The sequence below is a fragment of the Malaclemys terrapin genome, chromosome 23, assembly GCF_027887155.1.
Source record: "Malaclemys terrapin pileata isolate rMalTer1 chromosome 23, rMalTer1.hap1, whole genome shotgun sequence".
In the NCBI taxonomy this organism is placed as follows: domain Eukaryota; kingdom Metazoa; phylum Chordata; order Testudines; family Emydidae; genus Malaclemys; species Malaclemys terrapin.
This window is the reverse complement of record NC_071527.1, coordinates 3,123,117-3,143,019: the sequence shown is the minus strand read 5'-3', so window position 1 is coordinate 3,143,019 and position 19,903 is coordinate 3,123,117. Positions and strand designations below refer to the sequence as shown.

General features: G+C 58.8%; 1 protein-coding gene across 1 annotated transcript in view; it reads right to left on the bottom strand.

The window, feature by feature from the left end:
- LRP1 (LDL receptor related protein 1) overlaps positions 1-19,903 on the bottom strand; it is a 176,487-nt gene that overhangs the window by 69,427 nt on the left and 87,157 nt on the right. The window contains exons 7-13 of the mRNA XM_054013207.1: positions 11,989-12,151; positions 8,618-8,840; positions 7,208-7,397; positions 5,212-5,355; positions 2,874-3,110; positions 1,701-1,881; positions 280-502 (exon numbers count right to left, since the gene is read on the bottom strand). Coding sequence (XP_053869182.1) covers positions 280-502; positions 1,701-1,881; positions 2,874-3,110; positions 5,212-5,355; positions 7,208-7,397; positions 8,618-8,840; positions 11,989-12,151 — 1,361 coding nt within the window. The remainder of the gene's footprint in view (positions 1-279; positions 503-1,700; positions 1,882-2,873; positions 3,111-5,211; positions 5,356-7,207; positions 7,398-8,617; positions 8,841-11,988; positions 12,152-19,903) is intronic.

The window sequence follows — 19,903 nt, the reverse complement described above, 5'->3', positions numbered from 1 at the left end:
GCTGGGGGCCGCAGAGCAGACGGACGCTCGAGGGACCAGCGAGATGGGACGCTGGGATCCGGAGTGCTGGGGCAGGAGACGGGGTGACGCTGTTATGGAGAGGGGATGGAGTGAGCCCCCCGTCTAGTCCAAGAGGACAGCCCCAGCCCACGGACATTTTGTGAAGCGGTGGGAGGGATCAGTGGGGGAAAGTTATCCCTGAGTTCCCTCCCGGCAAACGCGCCCTTAACGGGAAGGCCATCGCGGCCGGCCGGAGGGGAGGAGGGGGCGTCCGCTCGCCTTGCGCTCGGTGCCGTTCAGAAAGATCATCTCGATGCGGTCGTAGAAGGCGTCCACCCAGTAGAGGACCTTGGCCGGGATGTCCAGGCTCAGCCCGTTGGGCCAAAGCACCGTCTTGGAGGTGATGAAGACGTTGCGGTTGGAGCCGTCCATCCAGGCCCGTTCGATCTTGCCCCTCTTACTGTCCTTGGGGTCCTCTTCCCAGTCGGTCCAGTACATCCAGCTGAGAGAGAGGAGGGGGGGGGGGGGGCGTCAGGCAGCGTGGCCTAGTGGGTAGAGCACTGGCTGGAGACGCAGGAAGGCCTGGATTGTATCCCTGGCTCTGCCGCTGGTCTGCTGGGTGACAGTGGCCCAAGACACTTCCTCGCTCTGTGCCTCAGTTTCCCCTCCCACCCTCAGTCTATTTAGACCGTGAGCTCCCCAGGTATGGGGTCCTGATCTCAGCCGGGGCCTACAGCTGCTAAGACAGTTCACTAGGTCTCTGTTCCAAGCAGCGGCCGGACGCCCTTCCCCAGCGGCACTGGGTATTTTCCCAGTGGGTATTTTCAGCGTGAATTCTTCCCCACCACCCAGCACCTCATCACAAGCCCCGGGAAGACCTCTCCTGCCGGCCCCGTGAGCCGCGGGCCCCGGGAAGTCGATCCTCGGAGCCAGAAGCCCATTTCCATCTGGTTAAAGGATGGAGGCGGCCAGGCAGCTCTCGCCCCGCTCCCCGCCGAGAGCGAAGGGGCCAATGCAAGGCCAGACACCGGGACCCTGACCCACTTCGCTGCATTCCTGGGTCAGAACTGGGCTGAGCAGAGCGGGAGGGCTGGAGTCCTCTGGGGTCAGGGCCTCTGGCTGACTCTTCTCGCTGCCGATGGGAAACCCTGAGCCAGCCCATGGTGTGGGAGATTCCTGCTCTGACAGGCAGCTGACTGTTCCTGGGGGGCGCTGTCTTTGACAGGAGGAAGCGCGACATCTGTCAAGGCCGCTGGGGCTAAATGTCTGACACCCCCCCCCCCCCCGTTTCCCCACGGCAGGGTGAGCCCATGACAAGTGCGTGCACATTGCAATTCTGCTCCCCCGCCCGCCGCAGGGCCTGTCTGAACCGTTCCCACGTGCTGTGTGAGCGGCCAGGCGGCCTCCTCTCGCGGAGCATGGCACAGCCGGGGGGAACAGCCAGGCGGGCACAGCCGGGGGGAACAGCCAGGCGGGCACAGCTGGGCAGAAGCAGGCAGCAGGGAAGGACGGTTCCTCTCCCGCTGTGGGAATCGCCAGAGTGAAATTTTCTAGTCTCGGTCACACAGGAGTTGGACTAGATGGTTGTGCCGGGCCCTGCACAGACCCCGACCGAGATCAGGGTCCCGTCATGCCACGCACTGCACAGACCCCAGCAGAGGTCAGGCCCTGCACTCCCGGAGCCATTCACTGCCACCCACCCATTCAAGGGATCCACCACGATGGCCCTAGGGTGAGTCATCTTCCCTTCGATCAACGTCTTCCTGGTCTGGGCGGCCTTCTCCAGCCGCGCCACGCTGATGGTCTTCTTGGGGCCGTCGTCCGTCCAGTACAGGTTGTTCCCCATCCAGTCCACGGCGATCCCTTCCACGTTGTGGATGCCTGCGTGGGAGAGAGACCACGATTCAGAAACCTCCGCCAGCTGGCCGAGGACGTGCCGGAGGCAGAGAGGCCAAGTGGATGCGACAGGCCCGTACGCATCCTGGCGCTTGCTTGGATTAGCCACCAAACAAAGCCCCAAGGAAAGGACCTGGATCCATCCCTACCCATGGGGAATTCCACCTGCAGCATCGCGCCAGGCCTGGATCGCCACCCTCTAGTTCCCAATCTAAGCCAACGGGTCACTTTGGCAGTCCCAGGACCTGTTGCCTGCCTGGCCTAGGGAGCGCTATGTTGCGTCACAGTGCCCGGGGAGGGCTGGCACGCGACTGTCACTAATGCAAGCTGCGACACTCCACCGGTGAGCTGGCCCGGCTTTACCGCTAGGCAGGAGATGCAGGAGCCAACACAGAACAACCTGCTGTGTAGCAACCAGGTGAGGGACCGAAATGAGTTGCTTAGCAGGAGCCCGTCCGCTAAAAGGGGTGCAGGATTTCGCTCGGGGCAGGTGGGGTGGTCTCCTAGCAACGCCAGATACCTAATACAGGCTGGCTCCCCAGGCAGGTTTCCCTGAGGTTCCTCATGGTCATGCTCCAGGGCATGACCTGACCTAGCTGAAGGGTGGTCAGGAGGAAATGCCTCTGGCGGGCAGGTTAGCCCGTAAACTGCAGGGTTCCAGGCCCCTCCCTCTGCAGCGGCTGGTGCTGGCCACTGCTGGGGGACAGAGCGCTCAGCTAGACGGACCCTGGTCCAATCCAGTCCAGCGAGTCCCGTGCTCCTGGGACACCCTGGGGGGGGGAATAACAGCAGCAGCCCTCAGGCTCAGATCTGTCCGGGGACACCTCCTGGGGGTGGAGAAAGGAAGACGCACTGTCCTCCTGGCAATCCCGGGCCTGAAGCCAGCACCCCCCTGGAGCCAGAGGGGAGGGTCCCCCGTTGCCTTCGCTGGGCCGTGCGCTGGCAGAGCCCAAGGGCCGCCCACCCCCAGCCCGTACCATCTTTCAGGATGGTCTCGCGCTCCGTCCCGTCGATCTTCTGGCGCCCGATCAGGTAGCTGGTGGTGTCGGCGAAGTAGACGAAGCCCGTCTCGGCGTGGAAGTCAAGGGCCCGGGGATTCATCAGGTTCTCGATGGGGATCATGTGCTCGTCTGGCACCTTGGCCCCCATGTCCATGCCCCGGATGATGCCGGGGCGACCCTTCCCGTACACCAGGAACAGCTCATGCTCCGGCTCTGCAAGGCAAAGGGGGCGGGGTGAGGCCGGGCTGGAAGGACAGAGTCAGGCCGGTTCCCAGCACGCCGGTTCTGAGATGCGCGGCGCTCCCGGCGCTGGGATCACGCATGCACGCAGCGGCACAGTGCAGGGTCCCAGCGTGCAATGCTCTGGCTTGCCCCGTGACAATCATGATGCAAGGAAGCATTGGGGCTGAATGAAAGAGGAGACCAGCAATGCAAAACCCACTGATCACCTGGAACCCCCGCCCCGCTGGCAGCGTTACCCCCCCGGCTCCAAGGGAGGGGCATCTGCTCTCTGGGGAGAGGGGATTGAGGACGTGGGCTGCAGCCCACTGAATTAGCTTAATCAGCGGGGGCTCAAAGGAACCGACAGGCCTGTGCCCTGTGAGCCGTCAGCTCACGCCGTTAGCAGCAGGTTTCGAGGCCCGTGCGCTCTGGCTGACCGGCCCAACAGCCACCTGGAGTTTTGGGGAGCTGGGGAAGGTGCGCTGAAGGGGGACGTTTCTGCCAGGTAACCACCAGAACTCTGAACCGACGCTAGGCTGGGATATTTTAGGATAAAATGTTGGCAAATGCTCAACCACAAAGTTGCCGCGGCAACCAACTGACGTCTATGGTAATAAGTGCAAATTACGAATATGCTGACCTATAGGATACAGGTGTGGAAACATTATTAGGGTGAGGAAGTTAGACATAGCCGAGGCAGGCTGGGCATATGGATGAACATGGGGCCCCCAGGCCCCATCACAGCCCAGAGCCCCCTGTACGAAGGGGGGGCCGATCTCGGTCTGGAGCTGGGCTCGCTTGGCAGGCCAGGCACAGGGCTGACCTGCGTCTCTTTCCGCCAGATCCCCGAGGCAGGCTGGATGTCTGCCACCTTCTTACGTGGGTCGGTGCTTTGGGGTCTTTACAGAAAGCTTTGCCCTGCCCTCAGTGCAAGCATCTAGGGTGGGGCCAGAACCAGGAACTGAAGGAGATCGCCTGGATTCTGCTGGGCCAGATTCTGGGACCAGAACCCTGCAATCCCCCAGCTCGTTGACTCAGAATTAATTGGGAACCAACAATAACCCCTCACCACTAAGGAAGGGGCCACCGGGCTGAGCCGAGCTGAAGGAGGCTCTCTGGGAGCGGACCAGCTTTGGGAAAAGGTGTAAGATGAGCTTTACGACAGACGATTGTTTTTTGCTAACAAAGCCAAGCTCCGGGGAAGGGAGCGAGTTTGGACTTCACAGCGGGCGCAGGCTGGGAAAATTCCCACACCGCGGAGGTCACCGCACAGACCCCACCGGGTCGCCGGGCGGCTGTTTGATCCGGCACAGCCGGCGTCACCACAACGTGGCGCTGAGCGGCACCAAACCGACTTTTTGCTCTGCGGCTCGCATGACGCCCTCGGTATTAACAACATGCAGGGAAACAAATCCATGCGTCAGCAAATCCCTCTGAAACTTCCGCTGAAATTACCCACCGCTCAGGATGAGGGCTGGGGTGGGGAAAAGGGGAAATTGAGCAACACCCAGTGACTAATGTAATCGTGTTTTTCACTTTGTGGCTTTTCACAACGGATCCTCTTGGCTGCCCTGGGTGAATTCGAGGTTGTACTGCTGCCCGGTGCTAGCCACAAGCCAAAGAAGAGTTTCTAGTCTCTAGTTGCCCCAGGAGGGGTTCAGGGCCAGTAAGATTCCCACCCCCCAATGGATATCCCCCCGCAGGGATAAAGCCCGTTTTTGCAGTGCCCCAGAGCAAAAGCTTTTCCAGACCTAGCTGTGTCATTGTTCTGTTGCACGAATCACGCCACTGCACGCCCAAATGGAGCTCTGCATGCACGAGTGCCCCTTTGTGCAAGGAACGCCTGATTTGCACGCACAAATTCCTGTGTTCTGCATGCAGCTACCTCTGATTGCACAAGTGCCCACTGGAGTCTGCTACTGCCTGATTTGCACGTGCAAACGGGAGTGTTCGCCGTGCAGATACCGCCAGACTATCCGAACACTTCCCAATGTAACTGCCTTGCTCCCTCCCTTCCCAGAGGACCTGCAGTTTGTTCTCTCTCCCTAGCCGACCCCCTGCCTCCGGCTCCTGGATCAGGAACTCTACTCACTTTTGCAAGACTTCCCGTCGCTGCCCAAGCTGAATCCAGATCGGCACCGGCAGGTCCGGGTCTTGTGGCTGTTCCCGAGGAGGCAGATGTCGGAGCAGCCTCCAGGTTTGCCGAACTGGTCCGGTTCACAGGCGTGGCTCCGCACTTTAACGGCAAAGACCAAGCACCTGAGTTAGTGGCCGTGCATCGCCGTCTAGCCAACCCCATCAATGCGCTTCTAGGGCAAAGCCGCCTGCCCTTGGAAACCTCGTACAGAACGGCCTGCCAAGCCGCAAGGAGGTGGCATAACGTGAGGCAGAATGGCCTTGTGGTTACAGAACCGGGCTGGGGTCCATTCAATTCTCGCCTCTGCCACCAGCTCCCTGTGTGATGACGCTGCTCAGCCAGGGCGCTCCCGGCACGCCAGTATCATTCTCCCACACTACAGAGAGGGAAACTGAGGCACGGCAAGAGGAAGGGACTTGTCCAAGGTCACCCAGGAAGTCAGTGGCAGAGCCCGGGCCTCCAGTGTGCCAGCCCAGAGCTCCATCCACCAGGCAACCCTGTCTCTTTCTTCTCCCGAGCCTATCTGTGGGGCAGGGACTCTCTCACCCTACCCAGGGCGACCCCCATCTTCCAGACGCTCAATACCAGCGAGGACTGGGGCCCATTTCTGCAGCACTCCCAAGCTGGCATTTGCCAATTCCGCTCCCCGCCCGGCCGGGCGCCTCCAGCGAGCCAGCGTCGCATGGAGACCGGCTCGGATCACGCCGCGCTCCCCCGCGCCCAAATCCACAGCTTAGTTTTGTATTTTGGAAACCGCTGAGCGGGCCAGAGACGTTAAGAGGATTTTAAACTTGCAAATTGATTAACTAAAGGGAAGGCGGGGGGAGAGGGGGACAATCCACCCTGCACTGGAGCCTTTAACCACTCCAAAGGGTTTCTAGCAAACAGGAGCATCAGGCATGGACAGGTTAGCGCCAGAGAGGGGAGGGAACCAGCAGCCGTACGTAAGGGCCATTAATATTTCAAGAGGCCTCATCTGCTCCATTTTCCTTCCCTCTTTTCCGCGAGACGGTAATTAATCAAGCCGGCCTGAGCCCCAGTCGGCGGAGCCGCTAGGGACAGCTGTCATTTCTCTCTCCTGGAGAGACAGCAGAGGGTGGAGACGCGCCAATGAGCAGCAACCGATTAAAATAGCAGCTCGGGCTAAGCCAACCAGAGGAATGAAACACTCGAGAGTCCCGGGGGGTGGGGGGAGAATGCGGGAGCCCCACGGGATGACGGCGCTGCTTGGTGCCCGAGCCCCCTCCACAGACAGTGGCTGGGAACCTAGGCCAACATCCACAAAAGTCTGGAGGCTCCTAAAAACCTTCATGGATCTGGGCCCTAGCGGCTGACTCTGTGCTTTAAGGTAGTTCTGTGCCCACACGGGATCAGACAGATGGAGCAGCGGGTCTGACCCCACACGGGCAGGACACGGGATCGGATGGAGCAACGGGTCCGACCCCACACGGGCAGGACACGGGATCGGATGGAGCAGCGGGTCTGACCCCACACGGGCAGGACACGGGATCGGATGGAGCAGCGGGTCTGACCCCCTACTGGCAGGATACGGGATTGGATGGACCAGTGGGTCTGACCCTGCATGGGCAGGCTACAGGACTGGATGGACCGGTGGGTCTGTCCCCACATGGTGGGATACGGCACTAGATGAGGTGCAGAAGTCGGCTCCTACGTCCTTGTGAATCACGTCTAATTTCGAGCCTATGCCCCTCTGCTTTCCTGGAACAATCACGCTCCTTTTCCCGCTGGGCTTTCAGGCACGGGGAACACTTTGCTCAAACAAATAAGCCAGGCCCCGGGGCAGCCCAAAGCCAGACACCGCATTGTCCCGTCCCAGCCCACCAGGAGAACTGACAAGGCCTGCACCTTCGCTGGGCACTTCAATCATTTCCGAGGCTCCCAAGCCCCGACAGGTGAGGGAGGGGCTCGTTCCCGCACGCCAGCCCCTTACCTGTGGGCTGCCGTCGTTGGTGGTAGATATGCAGGGCTCCCCCTTTGTCCACCCTGGTGACCACCTGGTACTCGGTGCTGTTGAAGCGGTTGACCCGGATGACGCTGGTTTTCTGCTGGGCATTGGCATTGTCCGAGTTGGTGGCGTAGAGGTAGTTCTCGAAGACGGTCAGGCCGTAGAGATGCTCGATCTGAAAGGCAACGCACCGGGGCAAGCGTGAGCAGACAGCCTCAGGAGCGGAGCTTGGGATCCCCGCCTCTCACGCCCTCTGAGCACTAGTGCAGAGGGTGGCGCTTAACGCAGCGGCCTCCGGGGCGCGATGGGAAACCATGCAAATCTGCCCTGACCACACTAGGGAAAGGAGGCAGGCCGAGCCAGTGGGTCGAGCCACGCGCGTGTCGGACCCCACTCAGCACCAGAACAGGGTGGGAAATGGTTTTCCCATCCCGCGAGAATTTCCCAGATCTAAAAAAAAACCAACTCCTCTTGTTTCTTTTGTAGAAATTAACTCAAATTGCTAAACCAAACAGGCTGTTTGAGCCTTTGCTTTGAAAATGTTTGGCCAGTTTGGAAACTTTGTTTTTCTCCAAAAAACGTTTCCAATTGGGAGATTCCCTGGACCTGCCCCGTTCCCGCAAACAGTTTCTGTTTGCACAAACTGGTCTTTTCTGATGAAAAACTGCTTAGTCGGAAAATTTCCAGTCGGCTCGACTGAGCAGCGAGCACAGACAAGGCCGGTCAGTTACGGTTCCACGCCCGTTAAGGACCCACTACAGTGCCTCAGCGTCACACCGGGGCCTCACCGAGGTCTCACTAGTTGCTACACTAGGGATGCTGTTAGAAGGTGCCGGGTAACATGCACTACAACTGTGTGTCTGGGGAGCGGGGGTATTAATCCAGCCAGCATCGCAGGTATTACCGCCTAGACTTCCTGGCCTACAACTCTTGTTCGCGACCATCTTCTAACACTCCTGCAAATCCCCATCTAGACACGGCTGCTGGGTTTAAGAGCGGCTCACTTCTATTTAGCTTAAAGCTGCTCCTGCTCGACTTCGGCTACACTTGACTTAAACCAGAATCACAGAGTCCACACAGCCGTGTGCACCAGGGGTTTCAATATCGCTTTGTTAAATGAATCCGGTGCCACTGTGCCGGCACACAACCCCCGGGGCCAGAAGCCAAAACTTGTATTGTCACTGCAGGGGTCTGTTTAGGCTGAAACTCCTGTGTCTAGACAAGGCCCTAGACCAGGCCAGCGGGGGTATCGAAAGGAAGCAAGAGCCAGGGTAAGCCTTTTGTACAGCGCCCGGCACAGGGCTGGGGCTCTGAGGCAATGCACCTAATAAATAACAGGGATCATATGCACAGCTCTGATCTCTAGGGACCCCTCTCTGGCTGGCGCTCGCTCACCAAGATGCCCTGGATGATGGTGTGCCGGTTCTTGCCCTCGTAGTCCACCACCTCGATATAGTCCAGGTAGGCGTCGGCCCAGTACACCAGCCGGCTGACCAGGTCCAGGGTGATGCCATGGGGGAAGACGATCTTGCTATCCACCAGCTTGGTGCGGTTCTGCCCGTCCATGTCGCAGCGCTCCACCTTGGGGATCTGCCCGTAGTCAGTGAAGAAGACTTTTCTGTGGGTGGAGGAAAGGGGGGACATGAGAGCTCAGAGGATGGGGGTGAGAATCTCCACGTGCGCTCAGGTCCACACCCACGCATGCACGCACACACCCACGCACCACTTGCTGCGATTACAAAAGCGTTTATTAGCCTGCTTGCAGGAGGAAGGAAAACTCAGGACCTAGCCACAGGTAAGGAACTTACCAGCTAGGGTCCCTGTACCCAGACGGACTTAGCTGAAGGTCCCAGGACTGCGAGGTCACCCGCCTCAGGCAGGCGGCCGATGGGCTCGTAAGACACTCAGGGCGCGGCTTCCAGCCGTAGGCCGGGCAGCCAGCGCAGCTCCCAGCCGCTCAGTCCCAGAGGCAGCTCCGCGGCTGGAGCCCGGCTGTGCCGACGCATTCTCTCTGCAGCACCGGGAAGCCAGGCCCAGGTGCAGTGGAACCGGAGTAGGATCCCAGCGACAATCCCACAGAAACTGACCCCGTTGAGCGAGACACAATGCTCGCTGAGGTCAGCCGCCCGCGTTCAGGCCCCGTGACCAGCTACCGTCTGTCACATGCTGTCTACACTGGAGTTCTTCAACGCACTGTCGGCGGTGCTGCTGTGGTCGTGCTGGTCCCAGGATATTGGAGAGACACGATGGGTGAGGTCCTAACTTTTATTGGCGCAAATTCCGCCCATGAGAGAGACCAGCTTTGGAGCGACACGGAAAGCTTGTCTTTCCCACCAGCAGACGCTGGTCCAACCAAATATATCCCTTCCCCTCCCTTGTCTCTCTTGGTCAAACTGTGTGAGCTAAAACCATTTTACAAAGACGCCCTGTGCGTCAGACAGGCCGCCGGGGCGGAGAAAGACACAGGCCTACGAGGACGACTTGGCGTGAGCGAGGAAAACGGGGCGCTTAGGCCAGGCGTAACTAGCTTGCATTAGCTAAACCCCAGCACTTTCCCAAGCGCACTCGGAGGGTAGCGGGATCTGAGCAGCTCTGGGGTGCCTTGCTCTTCCGGAGGCACAAGGAGATTGCATTGAACAGCTGTTCTTTAAACGTCGCGGAGGGATATTCGGTCCAGCCTCAGCACGATGGGGGCTGGACTAGATGACCTCGCGAGGTCCTGTCCAGCCAGACGTTTCCATGGTTTTATAACGTGGCAACAAGAGCCAGCCAGGAGCTGTGTCCGGCCCCAGCTCATTCTGCTCCCTGGCCGGCCAGAACCCTGCATCCCAAAATGCATCGATTCCAAGACCAGGAGAGACCATTGTGCATAGTACAGGCCAAAGAACGCCCCCAAAATAATTCCTAGAGCAGGTCTCCAGCCCTGAGATCCCCCAGGCTATGCAGCCCAGGATGGCGTTAGGTCTTTGAGCAGCAGTTGATTTTCCAATCCCTCCGCCCCCGCAACTCTGTTTCAGAGTCACCGCTTCCCAGGAGAGAGTCTGCATTTACACGCAGACGTGACCTTCAGTCTCTGCGGCCTCGGCCAACCAGGACAGCAAGTCCACTCAGAAGTGCTACTCTGCATCCGCAGGAGGGCAAGTCACCCACCAGCTGGAGGCCAGGCCTCGCTGGCTTGCATTAGCTGAGCCCACCTGCACCCCGGCCGCGTCTCCTCCTCTAGACAAGGCCTGACTCGAAAAGCCTGGCGATGAAAAGGTGCTGGGAAAAACAAGCCTCCTTTGTAGCCGATATTTTGTTTGGTCAAGATGAGACCGCCGGGGAATGCACGTGGCTGGAGTTCACACGCGTGTGCACAGAGTACATGGCAGGATTATACATGCACGCACACACTCACACGCCACCTGGCCAGATTTCACACGCACTTCCATTTCTGCCCACAGCAACGCCTTCCACTCCTGCTCTCGTTTTTTTCTGCAGCTACCAAGCACGCGGCCGGCCTGGCTGATGACTCAGCGTCACCAGACCAGCTCCCCGGCGCACACGATTTCCCAAAAGACAGCTGCTCGGAGGGCCGTTACCTGAACTGAACACAGGATGTAAAGCTACATGGAGGGAGAGACATTCACCCTCCACTGGGGATATGACACATCTTAGTTCCTGAAAACTGTTATGGAGACAGTGCAATCCCGCTGACAGTGACAGCTCCGTACCGCGTGGGTCAGCGGCTTGCATGTATGAGAGGGGTAAGAACTGAGCTGCCAGTAGAAAATGTCCCGGCCCGACGGGGAAGCAGCCTCACAGATGAGGATCTTTAGCCCTTGCCGGGGGGTTAAAATGAGTTGAGTTTGCCAGGGCTCAAATCAAGATCAGCCCCAAGCCGCACCGCCCCAGGACAGAGAACGGGGCGGGGTCACAAGGCTCTGTCTCCGATGGTCGTTTAAAGCCGGGGTTCTCAACCTTGTTCTTTCTGAGGCCCCCTCAACATGCTATAAAATCTCCACGGCCCAGCTGTGCCGCAACTGGGTTTCTGCATATAAAAGGCAGGGCCGGCGTTAAGGGGTAGCAAGCCGGGAAACAGCCCAGGGCCCCACGCCACAGGGGGCCCCCCCAAAGCGAAGTTGCTCAGGCTTTGGCTTCAGCCCCAGGCGGCGGGCTCGGGGACCTGGCCTGCAGTCCTGCACAGCGGGGCTTTGGCTTTCTGCCCTGGGCCCTAGCGAGTCTAACACCGGCCGTGCTTGGCGGACCCCCTGGAACCTACTCGTGGCCCCCAGGGGGCCCCGGGCTGAGAACCACTGGTTTAAAGGACCCTGGGTATAGAACAGAGCAATAAAAACACCAGGTGGGTTTTGCTGATATCCCCAGGCCTTGGGGGTTCCGGCACTGGACAGAGATCAGGTTGGAGTTCCCAGCTTTGCCGCGGACTCGCCGGGCGACCTGGGGCCGGTCTCTTGTCCTCCCCAGGCATGCCTCCCCGTCTGTGAAATGGGAAGAATGAGCCCTGCGGCCATGCAGGCCCTTGCTAGCGTGACCATCGCTCGCCCTGCGTCTGTGCCACGCCCGGCACAGCCGGGCCCCGATCTCAGCTGGGGCTGACGGGAAATTCACCAGGAAGGACCAGGCAGACATGGAGGAAGTTACCCATCTGGGGGAGCCAGGCCCCCTGGCTGGACTGACCAAAGGGCAGCGCCATGGTTTCCTATTGGTTTGTTACGGTCACAGGTCAGGTACCTCGGCTCAGCCGGCCTCTCCTCCCCCGCTCTTACCCCATGGCCGGGTCCAGCGCGATGCCCTTGGGGTTGTACAGCTCCAGGTCGAGCAGCGTGACGCAGGTGTCCCCGCTCCTGTTGCAGACGAAGATCCGGTCGTCGATGTCGTCCACAAAGTAGAAGTTGCCGGTGAGCCAGTCGATGGCCATCTGCTCTACGTCTAGGGTGGGACAAAGGCGGGTTAGGCGGACGGCGAGGGTTGGGGAGCCGGGCGCGCCGGGAAATCACAACCGCTGGGAGCTGAGCCATTCTGTGATTTCGCAGCCCCCATGGGAGCGGAGCTCGGGCCCCCGCCGTGGGCGCTGAGCCCTCGGAAATCTGGTCTGGGCTCTGTGGGCAATCACACCCCGAGGCCGGCACTGCTTGGCCCCTTCCTTGGCTGGCTCAGCAGAGGGACCAGCCTCCTGCTTTCACCCCCTAGCTGGGGCCCAGCCTACGCGACTGGGGAAGACTCAGAGAAACAGAGGAAATGGAATGGGGGGGGGAGAAGGGGCAGGGAACAGAACAGGGAGAGAAGAGAAACAACAAAGAGAAGGTAGAGCAGACATGCCTAGACAGGAGGGTCACCCCATTCTTATGGCTCACGCCCCACTGGACATTTCAGCTGGGAATCTCTAAGCCACCTAAGGGAGTCAGGCCCCAACTCCCACAGGCCCTAATCCCCTTTGGAAACACCCCCAAACCCCCAGCTCTGTGTGAGCCTAGCAGCTCCTAATTCCATGCTGCCCCTCCTGGCTTCGGGTCTGACCGCTGCTGGGGCACGTCCCAGGGTTAGTGGGAGAGGGGTTTCCAACCCCAGCACACCCCAGCGACGGGCGACATCCAACACGCACATGCCACTGCATGTCCCACGCCCTCCCCCTGCCGGCGAGAGAGAAGGGGAGAGCCGCAGAAAACAGGGCTCCTCTTCCCGCACCGTCCAGAACAACGGCAGCTGTCAGGCGCTGGCCCTGTCTGACCCCCGCTGCCAGCCCATGCCTCTCCCCAGCTCCGGCTCATTCTGAGGGTGTTTCTAAATCCGCAGGGTTCACACATGAGTGTTGCTGTCCCAGTGCATGCCTTGCCCCTTCCGTGGGCAGGGTGATTACTGCAGCGGCCAGAGGGCCAGGCCGGGCTAGGTGCTGTATCCACACATGGCGAGCAAGCCAAGTCCTCCCTGCCATGGAGAACCTGCATGCGAAATACACAAAGGCTGGGAGGGGAAACTGAGGCATGGAGAAGGGAAGCAGCTTGTCCAAGGGCACCCCGCAGAGTTGGGCCGCCTCATTCCCGGGCCAGAGCTGTTGCCCCTAAACCACACGGCCATCCCAAACCTCCGGGCCTACCCCTGCTGTGCATCGACAGCACATACAATCAGGTCCTTGGACACATCCTGCAATGCCCCCTGTTATCCCCCACCAGCCGGGGTTTTCCCATCCCCTCGCCGATCTCCCCCCTCTCCAGGAGGTTGCAGAGAGAATTTGCTGCGGGGGTGACTGCTCCATAGCTCTCCATGTGTCCACGTTGCTAGTCGCCCGCTCCTGCGGGCGATTCCCGCTAGGAGGGGTTGCCAGCACTTTAGAGGACAGGATAGGGGTGGCACTGCTGCGAAGGAGCTGGGGGCCAGAGCGGCTCACAAATCGAACACGAGTCAGCCGTGCGAAGTGGTTGTGAAAAAGGCTCGTGTCATCCCGGGGTGTGTGAACGGGAGTCTCGTGCAAGAGACCCAGGCGGTAACTGTCCTACTCGACTCGGCCCTGGGGAGGCCTCGGCTGGAGTCTGGGCCCGGTTCTGGACCCGCCCGTTACGAGAGAGGTAGATAAATTAGAGGGTCCAGAGGAGAGCGACAAAGACAAAGGGTTCGAACCCCGGAGCTGTGCGGGAAGGTTAAAATCCCTGCGCAGGTTTTGTCTTGAGAAAGGAACCCCGAAGGGGGGCCTGAGAACAGGCTTCAGATCCGTTCAGGGCTGTTCGAACGGGGCTGGGGATTAACTAGAACAGGTTGGACAAACTCCTGCCAGGACTGGTTGAGACTGACCGGGCCCTGCCTCAGCGCGGGGGGCTGGACTGGACGACCTCTCGAGGTCCCTGCGTTTCTCCGACTCTATGGTTCAAAGCCCCACACGCGGCAGACAGAGGTGCGCGGCTGTGATACAGTCCCGTGAAAAGGAACTTTCCAATGGCTTTCAAGGTCACAGGCAGGACAGCGCTGCACCGATGGGAGAATTGGCTCTAAAAGCCGCAGCCGGGGAGCAATCGTCCAGCGAGGGCCGCGTTCACCGCAGCACAAAGCCGGGGCTCGGGGGGGAAGCGCTGTGCGGCCGGCAGCGTGCCCGGGCTCCCGCAGGCAAGGCAAGGCGGAGGGGAACCGTGCGGCGTTAATCCGCCCAAGGAGCCGATGCAGGTGAGAGTCGGAACCTGGCACGCTGGGTTTAAGGAGCTGATTAAAAAAAAGAAAGCCCCTTAAATCGGATAAACTCAACGCACCCACATTCCTCCCCTGTGAACAGGCCAGCGTTCTGTGAAGCTGGCTTAGGGGGCCCAGGCCGCCTGGTGCAGAGAAATGTCTTCGTTTGACAACCCCCGTTCTTTTTCTTTTCGGGGGGGCGGGGGTTTGTGATCTAGCATATAGGATACTGGGCTGGGAGTCAGGACACCTGGGTTCTATCCCAGCTCTGAACTGATTCCTAGTCGCTTGCTGATCTAACCACTAGACACCATTCCCCTCCCAAAGCTGGGAACCGACCCCAAGCGTCCAGGCTCCCTGCCTTCCCTACACTCCAACCACTAGACTCCCCTCCCCTCTTAAAGGATGAAAGAAAACCCAGGTGTCCTGTCCAAGCTGTCAGAGGAAGGGGCTGTGTATGACAACTTTTGGGGTTTGATCCTATCTCTGGGAGGGGGAGAGCGAAAAGAACCCAGAAGTCCTGGATCCCAGCCCCTTCATCTGGCCTTCCTCTGTCTTGTCTACTGAGATGGTGAGCTCTTCGGGGCAGGGACTTTCTACTACTCGGGTGTTTCTTAGACCCTCTGTAGCCTGTTTCTTTTCTTTCTTAACATGAAACATCTCCAAGGTGAGTAACTGCTTTGTTCAACTCCCAGCAGTGTGTAAGGAAGGCTGCAAATCTCATTAAAAAACAAACAAAAAAACCAGACAGATGCACAAGTTACATTTACAAGGCACTTAAGCCAGAGATGGCCCAGTAAGGGCCGAATGAATCAGTCGCCCCAGCGCCCCCTTGGATAGCACCCATGGGTCTGTAATCCAAACAGAAAGCAGCCGGGGTGAGGGTCAATTTACACAACCCACCGCTAGGAAGGAGGGGGAAGGCTCTGGAAATATTTTTGGTGGCCGGTAGCAAGATTTGTACTCCAGTCACAAAGACAGTGCCAAGACTGACACAAATCACGGCAAAGCATCGACTCCCAGCGTCTAACCACTTCCTCTCCGGCCCCAGCCTCGGCTGCAGAGCGGATGGTTCTTGAGCGAATCTCAGATAAGGCCGAACAGGCCGACTGTGCCCAGCACCAAGGGAGGAGAAACTCAACACAGCCTGCAAAGGGACCAGGAGACCCTTAGGGACCAAGAGGGGAGAACAAGGCAGCAAGGGAGGGGAGGGGGCCAAAGGACAAAACTCCATCAGTAAAACAGCATCCGTCGATTGTCTCGTGCTACCAGGGCGTTTCCCACAGCTTTCACATGGTTAAAGGACAGCCAGCACGTCCATGTTAACCCAGCCTTCTTGGGCCAAACAGTGAGAGGGCCAAACCAGAAGCACGCCTTCACCGCGAGAGCTGCTGAAGAGGACATTGGGGATAGAATCCACCTTTGCTGAAACCCTGGGGGCAAGTGGGGAGTTGCTCAGATACCACAGTGACGGTCACTATCAATTAGATAGATAGATAGATAGATAGATAGATGGGATGTATGGAGACAGACACATAGATAGATAAGAAATTCTTTCTGCTAATGTAAGTCCTGTTGATGAGGGTCACCACTTATAATCTGACAAGAACTTCTATCCATCCATCCATCCGTCTACCCATCTCCATCCTCTCTATCCATCTAGCTTCCTCCACACACCCCCACATTTGTGTCTATCATTCTACCCCATATGTACCCGTCCATCTATCTACAGGCCACTGCCACCAGCGTTGGTCCCTTTGTGCTCCCCTGCCCGTCTGTCTGTCTCCACCTGCCTCCTCTTGCCTTCTCCTTCGATTGTGAGCTCTTCAGTGTAGGGACCCTGGAGTTTATACAGCACCTTGGGCTGTGAACTGCTGGCCCATGACGGTAACACCACCTACCCATCAATACTTATCTGTCCATCTGGGCTAGCAATCTACCCTTCCCCCTTATAGACCCTCACAATCTAGATACGGTTTTTCAAAAGCGCCCTTGCCTGTAGGCACTCAGGATGCCAGGGACCCTGCGTTTGGAAGTTCCCTCGCCCACCCATTGCATGAACCCATCCAGCTCCAACGACGTAAGAAACACCTTCCCCTCCCCACCCAGTTGCGTAGCAGTCAGGGCAGACTCTGGCCATAGCAGGCCTCTTGCTGCGCTCCTAGGACGCTTGGCCCTTGAATACGAGCCGGGCTTGCTGACCATGAAACCCGACTCACTGCAAATAACATGCAGAAAAACCTCTCCCCAGTGCTGGGTAAACGGCGGCATGAGATTTTCCGGCCGGAATCCTCACGCGTGTAAATCGCGGTATTCTGAGCGGCGGCCAGGCAGCAGGGACCTGCCGGCAGCTGGCTGGATTCCAGCAGGAGTGGGGGACTCACTGCAGTATATCAGAATTGAAGGGTCTCTCTTTAAATAGTCTGTGGGGTCTCATTTTCTTCTCTTCCAGAAGCCACCAGAACCCGGCCCGGGCCACAGGTAGCTGCGTCCTGTATATAAACACCAGAATTCGAGGAGGGACCTTCAGATTTTATACACTGAGTACAGAGCGAAGACCTAGCAAGGCCGAGGCCGGGGCAGGCCAGCGCCCCCCACCCTTCAGCTGGGTCACCCACCCGCCGATCCCATTGCCAGGGGCGGCAAGACCTGCTCACGCTGGAAATCCAGGCTCCTTTTAATGACTCGTTAGTGGCTGATGCAGACCCGAGAGGTCCAGCCGCATCAGCGGAAGGCGTTTTCGGTGCAACGTGCAACATCCGTTATTAACCCTTTATAGTCTGCAGCCGTGTCATAAAAAAAAACTCAAAATACAGGGTGGCCACAAGGTCTCACTTCACAGAAGCCAGGAGCGACCCGACCCACAGGGACAATGAGCGGGAGGCATTCCTGGAGATGCAGGCCGGGCCGGGGTTAGGCTATTAGGTAGCCAGGCCAGGCAGGGGCTGCAGCATCATGTGTCACTGGACACAATCGCTGCCGCGAGGGTGGAGGCCAAGAGATATAAAATCTGCCCTAACCGGCTGGTGGCTGGATCCCAACACACACACGGGTGGACGAGGGGGAGATAGGGAACGAGATGGGCTTGTTTTGGGGGGTCAATTCTCTGGCGCAGCACGGGTGACTTTGGGCAAGCCACGCCTCCCCCCCCGTAAGATGGTCCCTCTTCCCAGGTCTCGGGGGGGGGGGGGGGGTTGTCTCACCTGAGCTGGCTGTGCACAGCGCCCAGCTGTGAAATGACAGTGATCCCAGCCCGACGCCGGGCACTGCATCACACGGCCCTGCGAAGACGCCCTTCAGACCAAAAAAAACTGCTCGACGGCCGCGACGTTGCCAGAAAACGCCCGACAGGCGCGTCAGGCCAGGCTCCGGCCGTGGCTACTCTCGCCCGCCATCGCCCTTTCAAGCCACTGGCTTCCGGCACCACAGCCTCATCCCCCCGCTGAAGGCGATGAAAGGCTGAACGGCCCAAGCAACGCATGCGCCCCCACTGCCGCTCCGGGAGGTGACGCGGGCCGACCCCACTCTGCCTGCTTTGGGGCATGCCCTGGGAGGGCCACTAGCTCTCTGCTAAAAGCCAGCATCACTTGGTGCTCCTGGTTTCCGGGGAGGGGAACAATTAAGGAGTTGCACCCTGACTTTAATATCGCCGTTCTGCTGAATCATCCCGTTTGACCCTGGCGCGCTCCCCTCCCTCGACAGCTGTGACCCCACCGACCCCTGGGGGGTGCTGCCTTCCTCCAGCATCTGTCCAGCTGCCTGACCCAGGCCGTCCATAGTCCTCCCGTCACCCGCAGCCCGGATTCATTAACATCTGACCAAGGGAAGGGGGTGGGGAAGAGACCCACCCACACGGCTTTGGGGGGGGAAGGGCCTACCACAGGGATTTAGAATGGGCGCTTTCTGGCCCCCGGCTAGTCACAGGACCGGTGCAGACAGAGAGAGAGAGAGAGAAAGAGAAAGAAGGAAAAACCACACATGCACATTACAAAGAACGACGCATGAAGGTTTATTGCCCCATCTTCTGGAACCTGCCTGCAGCAACTTTGGGAGGACAGGACATCAGGGATTCTTCCTGGCCTGAAACCCCCCACACCCTGCTGGCTGGCGGAAAAGGACGCGTCGATCAGTCAGGTTACGTCTACAGTCAGGGGCGCGTCTCTGATCAGTTGGTCTGACCTCCCGTGTGGCCCAAGCTGGGATGGCGCTGGCCTTGGTGTGAAGAGAACTGGATTCTGCTCCCAACTCTGCCACTTCCCCTCTGTTCCTCTCCCACCCCTCACCTAGTTAAACTGTCAGCTCTTCTGGGCAGGAATTCTCTCTCTCTCTCTCTGGGCACGTACAGCTCCTAGCACCATGGGGCCAGATAGGGACATCTTTAGCTACTATGGGAATAATATAAGAGCAAAGGGGGACTCGTGCCCTGCAAACTGCAAGGAGTCTGGTCTCAAACGCAACCCGGCCCTCAAGCTGCGGCTGGTTCGAAATTCCTGGGCATTCTTGCCGTTAGCGGCTGGGAGAAGCTGCGTTGATCAGGCCGTCCAGCGTCTCCCGGGCTGTATTTTTGCAGCTGGAAAGCATTACGCTTCCTCAAAGGCTTTTGTTTTTCAAACTGCGCCTTTTCTCCCCCTCCCCCCACTTGCTGGAATCCGGATTTTTACCATTATTATTCTTACATTCCGCTCTTTCTTGTAGCCTCAGCTAAACTGAGATTTCCTTTCGGGCTTTTGTTGGAAGCTAATTCACCCAGGTCTATTTTTAACCACTAATGTTAGCTTGGAAAGAGCTTTCCCCTCCTCCCCTCCAGCCCCCACTCACCACACGGCTTTGGGGGAAAACACTGGACATGTAAAATTGTTTTTAAAAACCCTTAGCCCAGCCCTTCTCTTCGACCCTCCATGCCCGGAGAATTGGGAAACGCTGCTCAGAAAGATCAGGGGGCCAGAACCAGGAGGCCAGGCCTATCCCTGGAAAGCGGAGCTGGTAGAGCTGTCCTGACCCTACTACCCAGCAAAGCACGCCGAGGGGTGGACGTAGCTTTTACAGGCAAAACTGGGCTTTGGGCGGGGTACATTATTCCAGCCCTCCCAAGCCAACTACGCTGCACAGGCAAAGGTGCAAATTTGCACTTTGCACCCTGGCCAATATGGTTGTGTTGGCAGAAGTCTAGCGTAGAGTTGGCCTAGGCCAGCTCTAGGCCGTTAACGGGCCCGCAAACAGCCCCTGCCCTGCGTGGAGTGGACATGAGAGCTCTGCTGCCGTACAAGGGGCAGATCAGAGGTGTGGCCAGGGTGCTCTGGGCGTTCTCGGGTATCCTCTGCTTACCATGACCCCTGGGAAAGTTAGAGCAGCCCTGAGGTTGACACCGCTGTCTGTCTTTTGTGTTATGCCTCAAGGACGCCCAATCCTGCCATGACAGCCCAGAGCACCATGTCTCTGGCTACCCATGGATGCAGGGCTCTCTACACCAGGGGATGCAACTGCACGATCAGGAGCCAGTGGGGGACACAGTGTAGCCTAAAGGAT